At 35.9% G+C, this 24,792-nt stretch overlaps 1 protein-coding gene and 1 pseudogene across 5 annotated transcripts in view; one reads left to right on the top strand and one right to left on the bottom strand.

Annotated features, from left to right (window-relative positions):
- The window catches only part of Kifap3 (kinesin associated protein 3), a 164,549-nt gene extending 145,915 nt beyond the window's left edge, over positions 1-18,634 (top strand). For 4 of the 5 annotated variants that reach the window (XM_010615688.3, XM_010615687.3, XM_010615692.3 and 1 more), the window contains one exon: positions 16,519-18,634. In XM_010615688.3, coding sequence (XP_010613990.1) covers positions 16,519-16,627 — 109 coding nt within the window. In that variant the 3' untranslated portion in view covers positions 16,628-18,634. Of the gene's footprint in view, positions 1-12,419; positions 12,489-16,518 lie in introns of all 5 variants that reach the window. The other variant, XM_010615691.3, reaches the window with a different exon arrangement.
- The window catches only part of LOC104856341, a 28,675-nt pseudogene continuing 21,851 nt past the window's right edge, over positions 17,969-24,792 (bottom strand).

The raw sequence follows: 24,792 nt of genomic DNA, 5'->3' as shown, positions 1-24,792 counted from the left end.
GATTACCTTCTCATCACACAATCCATAAATTCATTTTTACCCACCTTTTCTTCTCCCCTTCTGTTACAAAGAAGCATCTTTTTTTTTCAAATTCTAATCAGGGAAACATTTCACTCTGGACCCCATCCTTATGGCGCATGTCTCAAGGAGCTCTCTGATGTCATCATTCTTTCTCCTCTACTGTATCTTTTCTGTCCGCATATGAACACAATTTTGAATTTCTAAAGCTAACCTCTTTGGATCCACATCATATTCAAACAGCTGCCAGTTTCCTACTTCTTCACATGCAAAACTTCTCAAAAGACTTCCATTCATTCTTCAACAGTGCCAATCTTGTCGGAATCACCGGTGGTCTCTGTGTGGCAAAATCCAGTGGGCCGGTCTCATCTTTAACTCTCAGCTGCGTTTGACACTGTTGCCAGAGCTCTGGTTTTTGAAACTCCCTTCTTTCTGCTCTCAGACTGTTGTCCTGACTTTTCTCCTAAGCCCCTTTTCATTCCTTACTAATGTTCTTTGCTGGCTATTTCTTCTCTTCCCATCTTTCAATACTGGTTGCTTTAAGGCTTCCTTTCTGCTAGCCATAGCTATTTGGGCAGCCTCCTCTTTCCCAACTACACCACCTATAGAATTAATGTAGGACCCGTGTCCTTAAATACTTCCTGTAAATTTATACTTTTTACCTTTTTGTTTTTTTTCACTGTAGCATTGTGATCTCCCCTTCCCACCTACTCTCAAGTACTGGGTCCTTTTTTAAATTCTAACACAGGATCTCTCTAAGTCAATAGGTTGCCCATGCTGGACTCCCAGTTGCAGTCCTCCTACCTCAGCCTCCCAGAATACTGGGATTACAGGAGTGTACCCCTGCACCTAGCTGCTATGCACACAGTGTTTTGATGTATAAGTCAGGTCATGTCTCTTACCTGCCTTCAGTGGCTCCCCATGCTCCTATAATAACATGCTAATTTATTACCATGTTCTGTATAGCCCTGCATTATTTGATACTCATCTACTTCTCCAGCCTTATCTACTATAAATGTCTCATTTGCCTACTAAGAATATCCACTCTGGGCCTCTCTCCTCTGCTCACCAAATCTTTCTCATTTCAATACTTCGCTTGAAGAGTCTTTAGACTTTTTTAAGTAAGTGGCTTTTTTTAAGTCTCAGCTAAAATACTTCTCGGAGTTTTTGCCTCACAAAATTGTCAAAGTCTCCTTCTCCCCCCCCCCATCTACCTTGGTCCTTTATTGTTTGGTTCACTTGCTAATCTCTTTCCTTTCATAAGAATGTACTTTGTAGAAGTGCGAGAACTTTGACTATTTTAGTTGATTTCGGTGTTGAATGCACAGTACCCGACACGTGTGACTCAGTGTTTGATGAATGAGTTATAAAAGTCAAAGCCAGTATTCAAATGCAAGTATGTGTTATATTTCCCATTTCCCATGTTATATTTTTTATTTTCAGCATGAACTATTTTTAAATGATTTCTTGATTTTATATTTAATCTACTATTTTAGTATACAAAACATTTGTTAAATGCATAGTCAAGATATTTATTATGCATTTTGCATATAATATTATATGCTTGAATTTTTAAATTATTAGTAGGAGCCTGTTGTGCTATATGGGAAAATATTTAATTTAGATGAGTAAAAAATTGTTTGAATTATTATATTTCAGGTAGATGAAGATAATTGTATTCATAATTAAGACCCACTTAAGAGAACCTAGTATATTTGTACTACTAAATATCTAATTAAATATACTGAGTACTCATCTATACTGAATGTAAGCATAATCTCTTATCACAGAAAGTTTCCAAAAGAAATTCCTTTTAATAATGTCCCAATACTACAATTACATGTATATACAGTCATATTAATAGTCCATCTAATTTCATTGAGCCTAACAAAGGAAGAAATATTAGTATTAAAAGTCTAATTACTAATAGTGATAACGAACTGACTAGGAAGGTAATAATTTGTGATTCTAAATAGTTAGCTATCTGGAATATTAAATTGTCATGTTGAACAATGAGTGAAATATAATTAAAAGTCACATAATTTCAGTTAATCTCATTGCTGCCTTACTATAAGTTTTTTTGTTTTGCTGTGTCTGAAGGATTGATGCCTCCATACCTAAACATTAGCATTAATTCTGTGAAGAACTTCTAAAGTCATATCTCTAGAGAATGGTACTATAATCAGGATAATATTAAAAACCAAGTAACATAAGTTCTATAGTAATAAATTCTGCCTCACACTTAAAATGAAGTTTCCCTGATCTTGTTTCTTTCCTATTACCAAATCATAGTTGGCAATATAGATAATAAGTATAGCATATATGCCAATAATCTTATTGTTGCTGTTGCTATGATTTCCAGAAGATACTTTTAATTTTCAAGGTTTATTAACTTTACCATGAGTATATATTTTGTTATTTAAAGTTATATATTTTGTGTTTGCTTTTAATACTTAAATTTTGTGTTATTTGAGACCTTTTTAATTGATAGGAACCTGGATTGGATTTAGGGTTACCAACATCAGTAAGAACTCTCCCTTGGAGAAGCTTATCATTCAGGGTTAAAATATTATTTTTGAGAAGTACCCAATCAGCATACTTGTTATTCCTCAACTTTCTTTAAAAAATACATATTTAAGGATATTGTCAGGCTTAGGAAAGGAATTAATGCAAAGTACAGTGTCAGTATTTGGACATCAGTCGTCTTTTATCTTTTCCTGCTTACTTTTATATTATGCCCACACTTTGAAGGAAAAAAAAAGCACGTATGTGTATAGCCAGAGTAACATCTTCAACATTTTTTAATTTTAATTTTTAGAGGAAACAATCATCTTTAGAAAAGAATGCTATGTTATCTTAAGTAATGAACCCCCACCTTTTTTGGAAGATATGCTACTTGGAATGTTGTTATTCATTAACTTCTATTACAGAAACATAGATCACTAGTATTTTCTTACAGAAAAAAAAAAACAGTAATGTTAAGTAGATAAAAGTGGTGATTTTTCTTAAAAAGTAGATTCAGATTTTGGGCTGGGGATTTCGCTCAGTGTTTCCACTGCCTGCCTTGCAAGCACAAGGACCGGCATTCAATCCCTGGTACCAAAAAAGAAAAAAAAAAAAAAAGTAAATTCAGATTCTATTTGACAAAAAGTTACATTATTTTTTAAATACAACTCCCTAAATTATATAGGTTATGTAATATTGTACTTGACCATACTGATAATTCACCATAGTTTAGTTGCCACCTAGTACAATGAATATAGTTTGGAAGGAGTAATACAGACAGTATCTTGTTCTGCCATTATAACAGAAATAGTGCCTCAACAAACATATCAGTAGGTCGGAGGAGAATGAGCTAAAGCCCAGCCTGGAATCCATAGCAAGCTCAATCCTATCTTGAGCAACATAGCAGAGCAAGACCCTGTCTTAAAAAAGAAAAACTGTCCTGCAAAATGTAGTTTGAATAATTATGAGATTTGGGAGTTTGATGTACACGTGGATTTCTATGCCTCCCACCTCATGAGCAAATGTTTACTGAGTAGAAACTTTAATTTTAGATAATAGGTATAGAACCAGTAACAAAACATTGAGGACTTTGAAATTCTCTATTATCACTGACATCATAGTCACTGAATAATTTTTAAAATTTTTCATTTGAAAGAGTCAGATTACAAAGGATTTGTTAAGTGAATTAGGCTTTCTCATTTTTCTTTTTTTTAAAAAAAAAAAAGGTAGTAAACTTCCATTGGTGGCTACTTAAAAATGGAGAAGTCTGAAGTTAACAGGATTAATCACAGGCTATAATCTTAAGAGAATTCATCTGCAGGAATTTTAGGCTGTTTACATTAAGGCTCAGATCATTAAGTCTCACAGCTGTCAGACTCCTACAGACACTGGCACAGTGACAGACTGACTTCTGATGCTGTTGTTTTTGTATTTGAGAAGAAAATTTCATAATTTAAAATTTTAATAATTTCCTAAATTCCATAGGTATGTGTAAAATCTCTACATGTTTGTTTTGTGTTTTTTTAGTGAAAGCTTCATATTTCTGTGGTCTCATTTTAAATTACAGAAGTACAGTCAACAAATGCTTTTTATGTTCTTTAAAAATCTTATTAGTCTTGAATATACCTAAAGGAATGTAATCAGTGATTTCCTGTATATCTTCTCTTTTTTGCACATAAGTCAGCATTCTACCTCAAACTATGTAAAATATATGTGTGTGTGTAAACATTTACTTAAACGTATTTTGTTTAGCTTTGGAAGAAATTGTATCTAGAATATTGATACATTCCACTTTTTCAGAAATTCATTCCTTTCCAGGTTTTTTCTGCCGAAAATAAAGCCTTTTCATACTACCCTACCAGAAGTTAAAAGACAAAGCACCCTTAAAAAGGAATACAGATTTGTGTGACCAGAACTGGCTAATTTACAGCCCCTCTAATGTAAAAGGATGAAAGAAGTATCCTAGAAGTGGGCAGATAAAGTTTTAAATTGCCACTGTAACTTAAAATGTACATCTTTTCAAGGCCTGGGGGATGTAGTTAAGTGGCAGAACACCTCCTTAGCATGTGCAGGACCCTAGGATCAATCCCTACCACCAAAGAGAAAAAATTTACATCTTTTGAAATTTATATTCACAGACTTGTTCACATTTCATCCTGAGATTTAAGGTGATGCATATATACATTCTTATAAAGCTCAAAGTTTTCTTTTGAAGTCTCAGTTTTAAGGTCATTACAAATATTACATTGTCATTCATCTCATTCTTTATATGTTATAGGGAGAAAAGATACTATTAGAATTCCTTACTCTGTTGCATCTTGCCTTTTTTTTCCTCCAAATTCTGGGGAAGGGAGGTCCTATCTGCCTTAGGCAGGTAGGCATTAGAGTTTTTTAAATGGAATCAAGTTTTTCCTTGCCCTGCATACTTGAAACAAATAATATAGATATATCTGTATGCTGTTTTATAATACATACTGCCTAAAACTCAAATAATCTGAAAAATGTGTGGTACATTCCTAATCACCCTGAATAATTTTCAGCATTGCCCAGCTTACTTATGTAAGTCGCAGATTGTCAGGTAGGCACAACCTCAAAGACAAAGAACATCACAAAATGAATATACTCCACTATAAATGTTTTCACTTTTGTAAGAGAAACAAACAGTAGCAGTGTACTTGAGCACAGGAATGTGTGCAAAGTGGGAAGTGATGATTTACATCAGGACACTAAAAACATTACCCTTGATTTATTATTTAAAACTCATCAAATATCAAATACAAAGAAAAGGCAAGAAGAAGCTCTCAGTTTTATCTCAAAGTATTGTGTCATTTGCATTATTCATGGCATAGAATCTGAAGGACTGATTGAATAATCTTATGTATACAAGCAGTCCAGTCTTGCTACAGTAGATGGGAGATATGATTGGGCATGACATTATTTTACTGCAGCAATAATTAGTATGCCTATGTGAGGTCATAAATCTCTATGACTTATGTAAAAGCCTTGTGAAAGCAAACAGAAAGCACGTGTGAAAAGCGTGCCAAGTATGATATCTTGTAATTATCTAGGTTGTATGGCAGGAGCCAGAATTGCCTAAGCATTTTTAGGGAGGCTGTATTATTTTCATGTCATAAGAATAGAAAAACAAATATATACTGTAAGATTGTGCTAATCTTGAAAGAGACTTGGAAATAAAATCTCAAGGCATAAAAATGCTAAAAGTGATAACCATTATGTTACAAAGGAAGAAATAATGAAAGAGAAATTGCAGGTGTGGACTGAAACAGGTTTTATCCATAGAGATAAAAATTTCATTCAAACATGCTAATTTTGAGGTTCTGCACAAACTGTAAGAAAATTTCAAAGGTTATTAATAAATGCCTTTCTAAATCTTTGTGAATAAACTTAATTTCTGGTCCTTAAGGGAAAATGCCCATGTACATCAGTGATATTTTAAAAAACAGAGCCAAGCATGGTGATACACACCTGTAATCTCAGCAACTGGGAAGTTGAGGCAGGAGGATCATGAGCCTCGAAGCCAGCTTGGACTACATAATTCAAGACAGAAAAAATAGTATGATATATCCTTATGCTCTTTGAAAATAATTTTAATTTAAGATATAGTAATAAGGTCTAAATCATAAAAAGTTGTTAGAATTGTGTACTTCCATAGTTTACTCCACACAAAATTTTCTTGATATCAACACTGTATGTCCCCAAAGGATGCTAGTCCTATTCTTTGAAGAAGATATAGCAACATCTTAATTCATCATCAAACCTGTGATTGAACAATGAAATATCTATAAATTGGCCTGAAGTTTAAGAAGAAAATGGATTTACTTTGGTTTTTTCCCTAATGCACCCATAATGTAGCAGTTAAATATATTAAGCACAAAGAAGGTTTGTGAAATAAAGTAGAGAATTACTTCAGCACCTGTTTTTCGGTGCTAAATGTGATGCTGATATATTATTCTGAGATCCCAAATGTTCTGGAGGACAGTAACTGAAACATGTGTCTATGCTGTATTTATAAATGGAATCATGGAGTTAGTGGCTGCAGGGTAATTAAATACCTCCCACCATTAATCTTAATCTTCACTTTATACTTAATAATTCAAGAAAGTGCTTTTTATATATATATTTGCAATTACAAGTTTATTTAGAATCAAGTTTTCAAGCTCTCATACTTAGCAATTTAAAATATGCATTTCAGTGTGTTTAAATGTTGTTTTTGTTATTCCTGTTTTTGTTCTTAACTTTGGAAATGTATTAGGTGACTGCTTGATTTTTATCAAACAATTTGTCTGTTATATAACCAAAAAGGTAACAAATGAATTGTGAAATAAATTGGAAATTTCATATTAAGATTTTACATTTAGTAGGCTTTTGAGATTTTTTTTTAAGGCAAACATTTATCTGCCTCTTAAGTAGTAAAACTGAAGTTTCAAAACTAAACTAAAAATACTCCCAGACTACATTATTTAAGGACTTTGGAGGCATGAGCTTTGACAGAAACTTAACATTAATCTTCCATTTAAGAGAGACCAGTTGGTATTATGTCAGCAGGGAGAGCGTGCGTATTAGATGGCTCTATTACCTCTTTGAAAGTGGTCATGTCAGATTTCTGTCTATAGAGAAAGATGGAAAATTGATAGCCCATTTTGTAAAATACTCAGTATAATTTTAGGTTTCATTCAATTTCTTGAAGTTGTTCATTTCAGTACTACATTATGACTAAGATACATGGTTGGTGCTTTAATTGTAGGAAATAAGGCATTATTCATATTTTAACCAGTTAGTCAAGCTATAGACTTTTTAGTACTAGCATTAACTTTGGAATTATGTTTGAGATTTTCAGGTTTGCAGCATGTTTAGTTTCTTTTCATTTCTTATTAGTATTTTTCAGTACTTAATAGTGTGCTGCCCCTACCTACAACAAGCCCTCTCCTCTCTGTTCAACATCAGAAACATTTTCCTTTTTGGCGTGTGCTTTCTGGTTCCCCCAGCAGTATAAGCAAATTGGAGAGTTCAGCTGTCATTCTTGGAAGGTCATAGATCATACTAGCAGCCTGAGTAATCCAAGAGGTTTTAAGTATCATAGCATTTGGTTTAAAGAGAAATTTGCTCTGACAGGGCTGGCAGACCAATAGGAAAAAGAAATATTTGTGCTTGGAAAAGTGCATATGTACAGACCAAGAGTATAACTGATGGCTGGAAGTGATTTCAGTCTAAAAAAACAAATCATTAAGAGAGTGCGTAGGGGTAAAATACACAGTTCATATTTTAAAGAGTCTCAGAATGAAATAAATAAATAAATAAATAAAGAGTCTCAAAATGAACCAGCAACCAAGGTTAGAATTACATAGTAATTAGTTGTGGTGTTCAGGATTTAACTCACTCAGTACCAGGCAGTACGATTAAACTATCACTGAGAAAACATTGCTACTTACAGATATTATCTGCTGTAAGCCTCCAGCAGTAATTTCTGTCCCTTAAAAAGCCAAGGTATTATGACAGATTATATAAACATTGAACCAGTAACAGACAGTCATGTGAAAGAGGTGCTAATGACTCAGTTCATTGACCTAGAGGTTATTTAAGCCACTTAGTAAAATTGGCTTAACATTTGGTGCTGTGAAATGAGGAATTGCTTTATATTATAAAACTGCCAGTTTTAAGAAGTGTCTCTACTTAATTGAAGAGATGTAAGTTAAAAATGACTAGATGGTACACCGTCATTAAAAGATTGCCATAGAAAGCCTGAGACCATATAGGCTGAAGTAAATATTCATTTCAGCTTGATAACATGCAGGACAACTTCCATTAGACACCCATTAAAGTGGTTTTTCTCCTCTTTAGTAGATATAAATAAAAAATAAAATACAATTTAATAACTCCAGGGTTTTTTGTTTTTTGTTTGTTTGTTTGTTTTTTGGTTGTTTCGTATTGAACCCAGGGCTTTCACACTGACCTGCATCCCCAGCCCTTCTTATTTTGAGCCAAAGCCTCACTAAGTCCTTGAGTTGCCCGGGCTAGACTCAAACTTAATATTCTCCTGCCTCAGCCTCCCAGAGTGCTGCGATTACAGACCTGCACCACCACCCTCAGTTTCCAGTTATTTTTTTTCCAAGTCATTGTTCTCTTCAAGAAAACCAATTTAGAAGCGCTGGACAAAATGTAACGAGCAGTTATAATGCATCACAAGGTTACAGGAAATATGAGGAATACCCCAAGGGCCAGAAAATAAAACACCCACCCACAGGAGCACTGGAGTAGGTACAGGTTATGTGGTGGCGGGAGATGGAACTGAGCCCCCTAGACTGAAACTCAAAGAGCTGCCTTTGTCTCATCAGAAGAAGAGAGGACAAGGTGATTTTAATTCATCAGCCCAGAGAAGTGGCCAAAGTTGTCTTATGCCCCAAGGCCCTCAGTAGAGGATAGTTGCCCATGAGAAAGAAAAACCACAAGCTTGTTCCATACTCGTTGGCTGGACTGTGAATTTATATTGTGCATCTGCTTCAGGATTACTAAATTACTAATCAGATTGTGTCGGGACAGTGAAACCCCAGGTCCCTGACACGTTATAAACAGACACTGTCATCCCTGTAGAAACATGCACAGCTGAACAAAAACTAAAGAATTACCGAGCACATAAAGGACCATCACGAAGAGTCATCAGATGCAGCGTCAAATGCCACATCAGAATCATTAGGACACGCAGGAGCTAGGGCTAAGAGCAGAGTCTCCATAGGACGTGAGGTGTAACATGAAGTGAAATATACCGAAGTTTTAACAGGAAATTATAAGATACTATTAAGCAAACCAGCCGTAGCATCACCACATAAAATACAATTATTAAAGTAGACTTGAGCCAGGATTCAGCTCAGTGGTTCTGCCACCTGCCTTGCAAGCAGTGAGGTCCCAAGTTTGATCTCTGCTAACAAGAAAGATAGAAAGAAAGAGGGAGAGAAAAGAAAGGAAAGAAGGGAAGAAAGGAAGGAGACTTGAGTTAAAAACAGATTAAGATGTTTAAGAATCATCAATTGAGATTAGAACAGTGTCTGTGAAATGGAATTTCTTTACCATTTGGAATAAGTCAGTGTCTGTTTTACACATGCTCCTCTGTCATTAGTACAAACTGGTTTTTATCTGAAGTATCTCAGTGTAGTAACGAAACTGAAAGGAGCTGTCCCCCAAGACAGTGTTTTTTCCCTTAGAACTGACCGATGCCCCTTACATTTTTTAAAATACACTGCAGATGAACACTTTAAATACAATCTCCTACTAATCCCTTAATTTGCTCTCAATTTTTGGAAAAAATATTACTTGGTATGATTTCACTAAAAATATGATTATTTAAAATGCTTTAGACATTTCTATCATAAGAAAAACAGTATGCACATAAAAACTTAAGAATAAAACAACTAAATGGAAAATGAATGACAGCTATTTAAAAACTGTTTATGCTCTTGGATTTCACTTTCTCAGTAAAACAATGCTTCAGGTCCAAAGCTGTAACTTTGAGCAACCCTATCTAAAGAAACAAGATGCCTTTGATTATAAGTTCAGTGAAAATTTGAGAAGCTGTGCTATAATAATTATACTTCATTGTGCATGTACATTATACTTCTCAATATCCAAGAAAATTAGGACCTCACCTATTTTCTTAGGTGCCCCCATTCACAAATTTTTCGTTTTATGACTAATAGTTATTCTTATTTAGCTCTAATTAAATTATTTCACATTTATAAAATGAAGGCATTGATAATCTGAACGGAAACCACATTCTGTCAACGTTAAATATGCAGAGGAGTTTACATTTGATAAACCCTGCTTTAAAACTTTGTCGTACACGGCAGGTACTCCGTGGAAAGACAGGCTCTCCATCTAGTGGTCAGTCTGTAAATTACAAGCATTTAAACCTCAATTTAATACTTTACAAATGATAGGTATTATTTTAAATGTATTTTAAACTGTAAATTTATTTCAGCTGGTCCTCCTCTTACCACTTTACATTTAAACTTCAATAATAAGCATTTAAATGTTCTCCATCCTTTTACCTACCAACCCCCTTTTCTACCACAGATAACTTTTTTTTAGTACAGGTTTGCAATTAATGCAGTTTATAGTCATTTGGGGGAATGGTTACATGTTACATACCCCAGCTTATTTCTTTTCTTAATCCCCGTCCCTCTTGTTCCCACCCTCCTCCAGTTCCCCTATCCTATTTATCATTTTTGTTGCTATTAATCTTAGCTCATATTATAGCATATAATGTTTATATTAATTGAGGTCACAGATAACTTTCTAAAACAGAGTAAGTTGTTCTTTCTTAAAACACTGGCAGCTTTCAAAAGCATACAGTTCTCAACGTGTTGCATGAAGTTTCACTAGCTAATCCTAACCTCTCCTTCTGCCTTAACTCCTACCTCTCACTTAGACATGACTTTAACCATGACATACCCCATATGTGCTATTCTTTGTCCCTTCTCTCTCGCTCAGGGTTTCTGTACTTTCAGGAATTCTCTCTCTGCCTATGAAATCCCACCTGTCCCTTAAGTCTGATTCATTCATGTTTTCAGATACTTTTTTAACATCCACTCTGTGTCAGATTCCCTACATGCTAAGTATGTATCTGTAAGACAGTCTTTACATTCTGATAGAAGAGAAAGACAATAAAATGCAAAGCCAGGAAATAATGACATACATTAAAATTGAACAATTTTATATGAAACCTTTCTAACCTCCAAGATTTTTCTGTATATATTTCTAATATACTCATTATATTGAATGTGTTCTTCATTCTGTTTGTACATAGACTAGGGCAGCACAGCATCATCTGATTATCACAGTATTTGTTTGTGTTTGGAGCTGTTTCCACAGCTTACAGAGAGGACTGTGTCTTCTTCCTGCCCTACCAGTTCCATGACAAATTACACTTACACTAAAATTACTGAGATAGTCACTTTACAGTCTACTAAGAATAAAAACATACTGATTTGATTCTATGGTCAATGGATTAATTTATAAGAAAGAATGCAATGTTCCAGTTTATTAAAAGACCATTTCATACTATTCTATAAAGTCCTCAAACGTGTCAGCCATGATAGCCAGCTCACGTTGTTTTTTCACTTAATATCTATAAACAGTCCCAGCTTCTAATATTACCTTATGATTCAAAAAGCTAATTATTAACTATTTCCTACTCATAAATATTGTCATAAAGGATTTTTATCTCAGGAAATGGAATCCCTAAACACAGACTCAAATTTAAGAGATGAAATTCAGCATAGTGATTATAAGTGAAATTTCAGCAAGTTCTCCGTGTATCTGTGCATACCTGGTTGTACACATAGATATGCAATCTTGGCTAACTTTATGACTCCTGATAATTTTTAAGATCAGTACAAGTTAGCCTACATTAATAGCGGGTCAGAGAGAAGATCTCGTAGTCCCTACTGGTTTCAGAGTATCATAAGTATCATGTGAATTCCAACTTTCCTTTAAGGTAGACACTTGCAGATCAAAGTGATTTTAGAGCACAAGTATAAAACTCATTGAACAGGATTCCTGATGAATTAAGAACTCTCCTAACAATTTGACCTACCTATAAATGGAGTGAACTGCCTTGCAAGGTAGTGAGCACTGCATTCTGCAGCTGTTAAGAGCTGAATGGAGTTTTTAAATGGAAGTTAGACAAGATTATTTCTAAAAATGTTTTCAAAAGTCTGGCAAGCCTATGAAGAAAGAATGTGCCTTGAATTTATTTTTACTTTTGTAGCATATACTAATCAATTTATTACCAGTTCTATTTATACTGCTCACTTAGGAATTTAAAAGAAGACTTGTTTGTTGTCTAATTTTAATAAAGTTAATGGTACTTTTCACTTGTGCAGCACTTTTCATCCAAGGATTTCAAAGTGCTTTACAAATATGCACTAAGTAAGCCTCACAAACAGCCAGAGGTAGGTAATTTCCTTCCCTCACTACAGCGTCAACTCTGGCAAAGATGTGTAATGAGTGCCTGAGCGTGTCTGGGAGGCCCCCGGCTGCCATTCACCTGTGATGCGCTGCATGTGAACTGTCACTTGTCATCGCCAGGTTTCTTTTGCCCCACTCAGAATCATCTCATGAACACTCTTAAGAATGTAGTTAAAGGGCCCAGGGATTTAGCTCAGTGGTTCCGCCGCTTGCCTCATAAGCTCAAGGTCCTGAGTTCAATCCCCAGTACCAAAACAAAAAGAGAAAGTGGTTAAAGTCTTAAAAACATAGTAGAAAATTCAGTTTTATGCTTGCTGTATGTCAGTTTTATTTGTAGATTTGTTTTTTAAAATGTGAAAAAATAGATGTTTTATATTGTTGAATTTTAAAAATAATTTTTCACTTTAGCTAATTTTCATTTTCCTTTCTAGGGTCTAGGTCCTCAGAAATCATTGTTCTTGGAACATAAAATTTAATAATACATTGATTTGTTGACTTAATCATTCCTAGTTTTTCAAAATAAACAATATTTTCTTTGGACTAAAAAAATGTACTAAATCTGGGTATTTCAAAGATCTATATATATGTTATCTGACCATTAAGAATAAAAATACTAAATAGTCCTTAAAAAAACACAGTAGCAGCTCATGCCACTTCTCGTGTGGGTTAGGAGTGGCAGGAAGAGAATTTGTACAAATGGCAATGCACGTAAGGCAGGAAGGAGTTAATTCCCAATAAAAACACCCAAATATACAAACTCTTATCCGAAGCAAAATGGTCACATGGGGCAAAGCCACATCACAGATTTAATTCCCTTAGTTCTTAGCATCCCTTAATCTAAACCAAGTCTTTTTGGATTAGGAAAGAACAGTTTTTCCTATGGTACTATCTTTGTATTTTTTCCCAGTACTGGGGATTGAACACAGGGCCTTCAAAGTCCCTAATCCATTTAAAAATTTACATACATGAATATACATACATATAAATTTTATTCTTGCCAAGTTGCTCAGGCTGGGCTGAAACTCACAATCCTCCCACCTCAGCTGCGCACAGTGCTGGTATTATAGATGTGCACCAGCCTGCACAGCTGACTGTCTTTTTATGTTCATGGTTTCTGTTCTTTTCAGAAGAATTTACTTAAAGAACCTGTTTCCTATTGAAAGAAAAACTTGCTATTAGATTCTCTTGGTTTTGAACCACATTTTATATTAACAAGACTGCATCATTATCCCAAGGGAGGAGGTAGAATAAGTGTCCACATGTTCCAAAAAAACAGCTGTCTTCATGTTTAAGCATCCTGGAAAGCCCAACTCCCCCAGTGTATGAGAAAGACCCAAATAAGTTTAAAGAAGACAACAGTTGTTTCAGAGTAGATTTAATTAATAAACTGTTAATTTACCAATATGGCTGATCTTTCATAATACAAAAGGACCCATTGTCCATTTACCATGCACGCTAGTCATCATGTCCTAAATATTCTTCAAATAGCAAATCTGTCAGTGGTTCATGATGGATAATTATCCAGAAAAGTTTATTTTAAGTCCTTTCATATATTCTTCCTTGAAAACTTTTCCCAACTTCAAAAAGTTACATGATAACCCTATATACTGTAATCCGGGTGATGTGTTGACTACGTAGGTGGAACTTCACCACAGTAGCCTAAAATTACCATGTTCAAGACCTGAGATTGCAGGTTCAGATACTCAAATGCATTAGTGCTCAAGGTTTGATCTTACAGTCATCGACTTGGAGCTGTAGATTTTTGTCAGCAATGTAAACTAACACTTAAAAGAAATAAAATAACTATCTGTCAACTTCTAATGAAAAGTATAGCCATCTGATAGATCAGGTAACAAAAATGTATTCTTCACTCTCTTGGCAAATAGTAAAACAAAAGAAGTTTGCTAGTCAGGTGTGGTGGCACCTGCCTGTTAATCCCAACACTCTGGGAGCCTAAGGCAAGAGTATTGCAAGTTCAATTCCAGCCTGGGTAATTTGGCAACTTACTGAGACCCTGTCTCAACATTAAAAATTTAGAAAGGAATGGGGTTGTAGCTCAGTGTGAAGGCCCTAGGTTCAGTCCCTGATATCAGGGGGGAGCGTAGCCTTTTTATCATAGAAGTTTTTAAAAAGTTATACAATTTCAATGTACAATGGCCTCAATCTTTAAGAATCTGTTGAATCCTCTTCCTCACTGAGAACAAGCCTGCCAGAGGAGTCAGGTTACAAGTCACCATGTCCCTGGGAACTGCTTAGTTTGCTACTACCCGCCCTGTAGCCGAGAAGCTCCTTGGTCTGTGCCAGCATGGCTGGCTCACTCCCTTCCGAGAGTCATCTTTGGGTCTAATACATTGGGTTTGCTAAAAATGTGTTCTGCTTTGAAGATGCCTTTACATATTCCTTCACTGATCTACCATGTGCCTCTTATTTCCAAATTCTTCAAAGAAGTCCCACCACAGCCTCTAGATTGAGAAATAAGGACCAATGAATTTCATCTAAGTCTTCAGCTTTCAACCTCAGAGGAGGTGCTGAAGGCAGGCAATAAGTAGATGAATAGGGAATGAAATATGAATATGAAATCCTCAAGCTGTACAATCAACCCTTATATACTCGAGTTGTTTAGATACATGAATACCTAGTTAGCCTTAGCACTAAAAGTTTTCTTCAGCCATCTTTTCATCTAATTTTAAACTGATACCAGTGGATCTTATTATTGAAAAAGAGGTCACTGCTCTGTTACTTTCAGAATAGAAAGAATTTAAGCAACTTCTGGGATAATGTTTCTTAACATCTCAAAATTTAATCTGTCTTCCTATGATACCAAAGGAGGAAAGGGTGCTTATATTTTACCATTTCAAAATAAAATACACACATAATATTTCAACTAACCCTAAGAGAAACGACTATGGATAGTTATATATTTACTTATATATGTAAGAGAGAGAGGAGACAGACAGACCCAAAAGCTCGATTTTTTCCCCTACATTCACTCAGTACAATAATAACATGACACCTGTAGTTCAAAAATTCTATTCCCCTGAGAAGTTGGTTCACAGGACCAGTATGTCTTATTCCTTAGCTCCATCCTAATAAACATGCACATACATACATTATTTTAAAAGCTAAAATTTAATATTCTAAATTGTTTCAACTTAATCTCACTTTGCGTGTGAGGGGAAATTGGTGCCAACGTGAACATATATTTTAAACATACTGGGATTTTTTTCTGGTGAAAAATCTCCAAGTACCCTTTCAAATCAAATCGCTTGAGTATATTTATTCAAAGTTTATATGTCTACATTATGGATGGCTTCTCGGTTGAAAATCAAGCTCAGTAGCATTCACTGCATGAGCTATGCATGAGCATGTTACTGCTGTCATAATTGCCTAGAAAAATACATATTTTTGTCATTTTTCTAAGTGGGATAATTCTTTGATTCTTAAAAAGTGCTTTGGAAAACAAGTTTCTTCTAAGTAATTTATTAATATGCTCAGTTTTAAAAGAAAGTATATCAATGCTTCAATTACCTTTATAACTCTGAATGTTATTTTTGTCTTTCCATTATTTCCACAGAATAAGCTGAACTAGAATTTATAATATATAGCAATGTTTTTTGCGCGGAAGAATCAGAAGAAGGATCTGCAGATCAAACCTGGCTGACAAATTTATCATTCCCTAGCAGTGTATTATTGATAATTGCTTTGATGCAAAATCTTTTCATATTCTTTCATTAGAGCATTGAATGAAACTTTTTTGACCTGATTCATTTTGTTTTGAATAGTAATCTGAGAACATATTTCTGACATTTTCAACATACATCTTTTGAGAAGTAAATATTTTATACACATTTTAATGACTACATTAATTTAAGGCCAAAAAAAGGCTGATATTCTTATAAATCACTATCAGTGCCAGAAAGAGAATCTCGGAGGTGTAAAATTCTGAGCCTCTTATTTGACCTGCATTATAGATTTGTGATTAAAAACACAGCTTATGTTTTTTTTCTCTTTCAGCCTTGGAATGGATGGCTTTGGCCAGCCAGTTGGTATTCTTGGACGCCCTGCCACAGCTTATGGATTCCGCCCTGATGAACCTTACTACTATGGCTATGGGTCTCAATAGAATTGTCCCTTCTTCTGTTTACTTTCAGAAGAAACCTTCATGGATTGGGTTAACTTTGACCTTGGCCTAATCATGCATATTTATCTTATTATGGCTCTGTGTTTATTTTTCCCTGTTGTTTCCTGAGATTAACTCCACCCTCTTCTGTCTCTTGAGTACAGTTGATGCTAACACTGTCCACTCTCCAACCACATCTTAAGCCTGAATAAAATTTCCTGTAATACTCAAAATGTTGAAAAGCTGTTAGACTAGAAAGCCAACACTATGTACATCAGGTAGCTCTGACCTTGGGAAATCTAACACTGGGAATCTTTGTTGATGTTGTTATTTGGTTTTGTTTTTGTTATTTTCTGTATCTCTTTTCAAAAGTACACAAAGAGGATCTTATAAGCATGTAATATATCTTAAATAATTATGGGTAACTACTCTGTCTCCACAAAACTTCACCTTTAGTTTATATTTTATGAGGTTGGGACCAATTTAAGGTGTTGATTTTTTTCTATGTTTCTCTAAATGTAAATATAAGAGTAAAGAGACTTCAAACTTGGTTTTCTAATGAGGGAAGGTGAACAAAGATTCCCTCTAGCAATCTACAGCCCCTTCTCTCTTTCTCCCCTGCCTGTTATAATGTATAAGTCTGTAGTGTTAACTAATAGGAAAAACATAATCATAGTAGCTTAAAATATTGAGAGACAGCAGTACCTCAGCTCACAGGTGCAGAAGTGTTCGGCAAGATTGTGCTTCACATCTGGCAAGGTGACTGTGGCCACCCTCTGCAGAACTGTGGAATGAATTAAGTTTGTGAACCAAGGTACCACTGGGCTCTTAGGACATACATAAGAAAATAGGAATGCCAATTCTGTCTATTTATGGTTATAAACTTAGAACCAAGCAAGTGATTATTATAATTCAGCATGGCCAAGGTATCTAAGAGGGAACTCTGATTTTCTGTAATTATTAAAAGAAAAATGGAACAAGTGTTTATAACAAAATATCTGAGAGTATTAAATGTATCTCAGATTGCTGATATGTATGTGTAGCATTGTAATATAAGATCAAAGGATATCTGACCCTTAAGTTTCAGAGTACTATTCTAGAAGGATAAGAAGTATCTGAAAACAGAAAAAAAAAATTTTTTTTATTATATAACTCAGTAATACTGGCTTTTACTTGCAAATATCACTTAAAAATTACAGATGTCGGGCCCAGGGATTTAGCTCAGTGGTTCCGGTGCCTGCCTCACAAGCACAAGGACCCAAGTTTGATCCCCAGTACCAAAAAAAAAAAGGTTACAGATGTCAAGAAACAGCTTAAAATAGTATATAAATTTTCATCATATACCTATGAAGTGAATTTTTTTTTTCTTTTGAGGTCATATATCATAATCTCCAGATACTCTTGTGATGTTTCTGAAATTAGATCTTGGCTTGATTTATTAGCAGATCTTGTGGGAGAAACTTTAAAGTATCCACATACAAATTCAGCAGCAGCTTTTCTTCTCTAGTTATACTTTTCTCCAACTCTTGCTGCATCTTGGTCAGGTAGCTCTCCATGCTCTTGTTTGAAGGCTGTGGGTTTAACAGAGGAACCACTAAGTTTTCTCTGGGAAGAAAACTTCTCTGGAACACCAAACTATGATTACGATTTCCAACACAAGGACATTCTAGGACAGGTCTGGTACTCAGTGCACAGTAAAGACCCGTTTTGTTGTTTCTCCACCACAAGTTTGGTGTTGGTCTCTTCTGGCCTCTCATTGGCCTTGTTTAGTTTACTGGACAATTACTTTCTAGTACTGAATTCTTCTAGATAGCGTTGCCTATATTTTTCAAATTGTATTTTATCAGACTCTTGAATTTTCATTTTAGAGACCTCTGATTTCAGGTCTTTAATTCCGAGTTCCATCTGACTTCTCATGGAAGCATTATTAGTCTCTCTCAATTGCTGTAAATTTTCTTTTTTTTTTTTTTTCCTTTTATAGGCAGGCAGGCAGGCAGCTGAAAAAACCCCCTCCGGGGTCTTTGGGGCCTTCCTGGTCTGTTGTCGCACAGGCCGGGAGCTCGCGCGCACGCCGCCGGGTGATCACAGGCAGGCAGGCAGCCAGGCAGCTGAAAAAAAACCCCTCCGGGGTCTTTGGGGCCTTCCTGGTCTGTTGTCGCGCAGGCCGGGAGCTCGCGCGCACACCACCGGGTGATCGCAGGCAGGCAGGCAGGCAGGCAGCTGAAAAAACCCCCTCTGGGGTCTTTGGGGCCTTCCTGGTCTGTTGTCACGCAGGCCGGGAGCTCGCGCACACGCCGCCGGGTGATCGCAGGCAGGCAGGCAGGCAGGCAGCTGAAAAAACCCCCTCTGGGGTCTTTGGGGCCTTCCTGGTCTGTTGTCATGCAGGCCAGGGGCTCCCGCGCAGGCCGGGAGCTCACGCGCACGCCACCGGGTCCAGTTAGCTCTTTTTGTAATTCACCATTTTTCTTCTTTTTCTTGATCCAAAGTAAATTCCGGAGATTCTGTTAAAGAACAATTAAAAAAACTGAGTTATCACCTTCAGACAAATTTGTACAGGTTTTTCTGGAGCTGTTCAGTTTTCCCTGCTTGCTTTTTTACTTTCACTTTTAACCTGGAATTTTCAAGGTCAAGCTTTTGTAGGTGTTGTTTCACCTTCTCAGCACATCGCACAGCCCCTTTGTATCGATTCTGTTCTTCCAATTGACTTCTGATATGACTTAAATTCTTTAAATCCCAAGTCTCGTCTTCTAAATTAATGCAATAAAGCAATGAAATTTCAGTGACGCCTCTAACATATTGTTTTTTCAAGGTATCAGCCAGTTGTTGCTGAAGTTATCTCACAACTACTTCTTTTTCTGTTTTCTCCTTTTCATACTGATATATCCTTTCACATGATTACTTTCATCGATTAACTCTTTATTTCTGTCTTCCAGCATGAGACTTTGTTTTTACTCTCACCTCGAAGTGTTTTCACAATACCATGAAACTGGTCTTGGATATTAATTACTATCATTTCTTTATAGTCAACTTTGTTGTGAGCATCATCCAACTGCTGTCGAAGCAATACATTTTCACTTTGTATTTGGGATAATCTCTCTTCTGTGGATTCCTGCTTTCCCATGTATTTATTCAGTTTCCCTTGTTCATTCTGATACATGCATTTAATTTCCTTCATTTGACACTATAGTTTGCTTTAGGTCTCTTTGTACCTGTTCTAAAACTGAAGTCTTTTCTCTAAAAGCATCTCTTGAATGATGGAGCTCCATTTCTAGGCTATTTAATTTTCTTTCAGCTTAGGAAAGCTGTTGGGAAAGCATCTCATTGTTATCTTTTAGGTTAGATATATCAAAATTCAGCGTCTCCTCTAAAAGAACCCACTCCTCTCTTGCTCTCTGGAAAGCAAGTTCCACATCTTTTTTTGATGTCTGAATTTCATCATAATCCTGTAATGCAGCAGCCAGTCTGGGATGGTATGATTCAATTTCTGCTTCCAGTCTTTCCTTGATTTGTTTTTCATTCTCCAGTTTAGAATTCAGTATTGTATTTTCTATTGTCAGACTACTAAGCTGTCCATTACACTGAAATGTTGTATCCTCATTCAGTTTTATTGTCCTTGAAGGTCATTATTTTTATGTGTCATTTCAGTACCTTCCAGATATTTCTTTTCCTTTACCTGATTCTTATTTTTTACTGCATCTATTTCTAGTCTTAATCTGGCATTAGATCTTTATGGCTAAGAGAAACTTCAGGACTTAAGTTACTTCAGCGTGTCATTTTGTTCCTCTAGAACCTGATTCAATTTATTTCTTACAGTCTTCAATATCTAGTGTTCTAAGAGAAATTTCAAGTTGCTGTTTTACTTCAACTTCTTGATGATATTGCTCATTTTTCTTAACTGCTCTTTAATTTTTTCATAAAACTCAACATTTCTTCCATTTTCCTCGTTATAAGGCAAATCATAAATTGCCAAGTTCTCAGTGTAGTTTCTCACATTCTAACTGTGATCTCACTAGATTTGTTCCAGTTAGTTCCTCCTGTAGACTTATTTTCCAATTTTTTATTTTTCCCTATAAGCAGTTCATCGTGATGTTTTTAAGTTTGATGTTTTATATGAATGTACCGCATCCCAGATTTTTGATACACTAACAGAATCTTTACACTCCATTCTAAGTTGTTCAAATAGCAGCAAAATATTCTCATACTTAGGGTAAAGCAATCCACAATCCTCTGGTGCTGTTTCAGATGACTGAGATAGTCGGCAAAGGTCATCCACACCATCTGTTTGTTCTTTGACCTTGCTGTTTTCGTTAGATATTTTATTTCTGGACCATCCTTCCTCTTCATCTGTATCATGTAAGCTGTACCCACCCTTCACTTGTAGTAGGCCACCAGAACGGGAACCGGCCTGCTCCAACACAGGCTGTCATAGATTCTGTGGAGCTCCACTGTTCACTTTCCTTTTTCTTTACTTCCCCCACAGGGAAGGCAGGGCCACTGTCATGTTCTTCATTCTTCTTAATAGGAAACTGCTGGTTATCAGTTTTTCCACTCTGTTGAATGAAATGTTGCTTCTTTTGTGTCATGTGATGGTGATAAAAAGGAAGACTGAGAAAAGTTCTGGACATTGATGTTTCAGGAAGGGTTTCAACCACATCTTTGTTTTTTCTACCGAGAATGCTGTCGTCAAGCCAGCTTCTGTTTCCTGCTTCTCCAGTGCCATATTTTGCTTGGATCTCTGAGCAGCAGCCCATAGCTCAGTTAGGTTTATTTTGGGGACATTCTTGTTACCAAAATCATAGTCGTCTTCATCTGATAAAGGCCAGGAGTCATCAGGACCAGGTTTGTTTGAAAACCTGGTTAAAGAGTCATCTTCAAAACTCTCATCAACTACAGTGTGTGAGGTCTTGGATTCAGGTCCAAGCACTGGATGGCTGGCTAATTTGAAAATTTTTAAGTCTCTTATCTTCATATTCAAAAATGAGCCTTTCTGGCTTGTCCACCGCATGAATATTTACTTCTTTGTTTATAAACAATTCTGCTACTTGCTGTATGTTTTCCCTTAGAGCAAGTAAATGTGCCGTGAGGTCATCCTTATTTTTGGCCTCAGTTTTGCATGGTGTGAAAGCAGTTTTGCTGCTATCAATGTGTTTTCGGTAATGGCCAGCATAATGGAAAGCAGTATTGTCAAACATTCAGATTGGCACCATGTTCCAAGAGAATTGTCACACACTTCTGATGACATTGCACAGCCTTATTCAAAGCAGTACTCTTCTCCCTGTCACAGGCATCAGTGTCACACTCCCTCTCCACCAGGAGAGTCACCCACTTCCGGATGGCCATAGGCACAGGCAAAATGCAAAGTGGTCCTGTGCTTCTTGTCTCTGCCATTGACGCCACATTTCCCCAGAATGAGGAGATGCTGCACTCGGGCCGTGTCGCCCGTGCTGGCAAGCCTTGTGTAGCTTGGCCCTGACACTGACCCTGCACCATTTACCCCCGCAGCTGCCCTGCAGACCTGCAGGGCCTGAGGGCACCTGGTCCCTACTGCTAAGACCAAAGAAATTTTTGTTAAAGGTCAGCATGTTTTTTAAAAGCTTTACATAATAAGACTAAAAAGTGATTGAGGGTTGTTGTTTGTTCATTATTATCTAAAGTCAGTACATTTTATAATAAATCATTTCACAATTAGGGTTATTTTCATTTGTTTTTTCTGTAAAGATTTATAACTATTGCTTACCTGGCCTATTAACGGGTTTGTATATATGACCTAATACATGTATTTTCAAGAGATGCTGAAACTGGTTTTTTTTTTTTTAAACTGTGGAGAAGCAAGCAAACTACTCTCTACTGTTTGCTTACTTTAAGTACTTAAAAATACGGCATTTTAAGAAATCATTTTGTTTTTTACAGAAAACTCTTGCAAGGCTCAAAAGCAAAAATTTCAAGCTTTTCCCTCCCCAGGTATATTATGTGTTCTTTTCTAGATGTACAGTGCTTACATCTACATATGACAGTTTGGGATTCAAATATGAGTAAGAACATGATTTTTTAAAACTACTCAGTCTAAAAGTTACGTTTTTCTTGTAAACTGATAACATATAACGTATCTTTTGATACGTTAGGCAGTTTGAATTCTTTTAAAAAATATTTTTTAGGAGAAAGTGTAACACAGAAATGTCAGGATCCATATTTAAAATAAGGCTGGGCCAGGGATTTAGCTCAGTGGTTCCGCCACCTGCCTCGCAGCGCAAGGTTCAGAGTTTGATCCCTAATACCAAGGAAGAGAGAGAAAGGAAAAGAAAAGAAACAAAGCTTGCAATACTGATACTTAGTAAAATTTATAACTAAAATAGAAATTTGTCAAAATTATGTTTTCTACTGTCTCATTAGATTTTGACTTGCTTATGAAAATTCTTAGCTAGTTAATCTTAGGTATCTGTTTAAAGTTCTAGTTACATAAATTTATATGTGATATGCCTTATTTTTTTAAATGTAACTGTCTTTGTATAATTGTCATTTTCTTAACATGCTAAAAAGTAATATCTGTTTTGTTAAATTATTGCATTACTTGTTGCTAATAGTCATTTAGCTGACAAAAGTATTACTCCTCTTGGTCAATAAAAGATAATTGTGTGCAAAAAGTGTGTTCTTGAGGAACAAGCAGACCTGTGCCAAAGGAACAATGCCCTTCCCATGGGGGAGTGCTGCAGTGGGGCAACAAAGGATCTTAGATGAGGACAACACCCAAGGACAGAAGGATCCAACCAGATCCCACAGCTTAGGACACTAAGTACAACAGCCCACTTGAACCTCTGCCCTGGAGCTATATCTACCAGATACCAGAGAGCTAATCATATTGAAATGCCAATATCTGGAATGCCTTGGACTCTAACAATACTGTGGTCTGTCTTGGATAACTGGATACTGCAACCTTCCATCTCAAGAAAATAGAAATGGTTAAATGCTGGGACAGGTAAAGGCCACTTGTTAGCCATGCCCAGAGGACACCATTGAAAAGTACACATAAGGGAGGTTTCCATACTAGAAACAGACTTCCACTACAATCAACCTACAAGCCTCAACACAAAAAAATAGATAAGAAAAACCCAACAAAATGCCTCCAAACACTAATTCTCCCAAAGGTGACACATAGGGTATTGAAGGGGTATAAAGCAAAAACCACACAACCAAATTATGTTCAAAATGATATCAGGAGAGAGAATAAATCCACTAAAGCATTTGACAAGCTCACAGAGTGTACAAGTGATAAATTGGGCCAAATAAAATGATCTGCAAGTCTGTAAAAGATACTAATAAAAAGCTAATAGAGCTAAACAAAATGATGCAAGACAGTTATTTCCAGCATAAAAAAACAGCTCATAAAAAGGCTCCACAAAGAAATTCAGAGGATAAAAAATTCTATGGAAAAGTATGGGCAGTCAGCACAGGTGAACAATATGAGGACAGAATGTCAGAACTAGAATACAGGGCTGTTGGTGGGCACTTAGATATCTTTTAAAGGGGATGTGAAAAATGTAACAACTGCAATGAAGCAAAAAAGACAATTGGAATTACAGAAAAATCAGAAGATAGCTCAAATGGTACTTTAAAAAACTTGTTTACTAATAACAATAGAAAATTTTAAATAAAAGGATTTAACAACAGATTAAAGGAGGCATATGGAACCCCAAATAGCCATGATCAGAAAAGAACCTCTCCACATCATAGTTAGAATCCAGAATGTCCAACACAAGAACAACCTTAAAAGCAGGGAAAAGTCATTTATAAAGGCAGAGCCATTAGAACTACAGCAGAATTTGGCACACAAACTTTAAAGGCCAGGAGAGCTTGAAGTGAAGTACTTCAAGCCCTAAAAGAAAACAATTTGCAACTCAGGCTGATATATCCTGCAATATTATCTTCCAAAATGATGGAAAAATAAGATATTTTTCATGATAAACACCTAAAGAAATTAATTCATACCCCCCAAAAAAACAACGAAAAATTCTCAAGGATGCCCTGGAAAGAGATAAAGCTAACACTGACAAAAGGTCTAATAGAATAAGTACACCATGGGCCAGGGATTTAGCTCAGCAATTCAGTGGCCTGCCTTGCAAGCACAAGGACCCGAGTTCAATCCCTGGTACCAAAAAAAATAAAAAATAAGA

The sequence above is a fragment of the Fukomys damarensis genome, unplaced genomic scaffold, assembly GCF_012274545.1.
Source record: "Fukomys damarensis isolate Sample0158 unplaced genomic scaffold, DMR_v1.0_HiC HiC_scaffold_19, whole genome shotgun sequence".
Lineage (NCBI taxonomy): Eukaryota > Metazoa > Chordata > Mammalia > Rodentia > Bathyergidae > Fukomys > Fukomys damarensis.
This window is presented reverse-complemented; position numbering and strand designations above follow the sequence as displayed.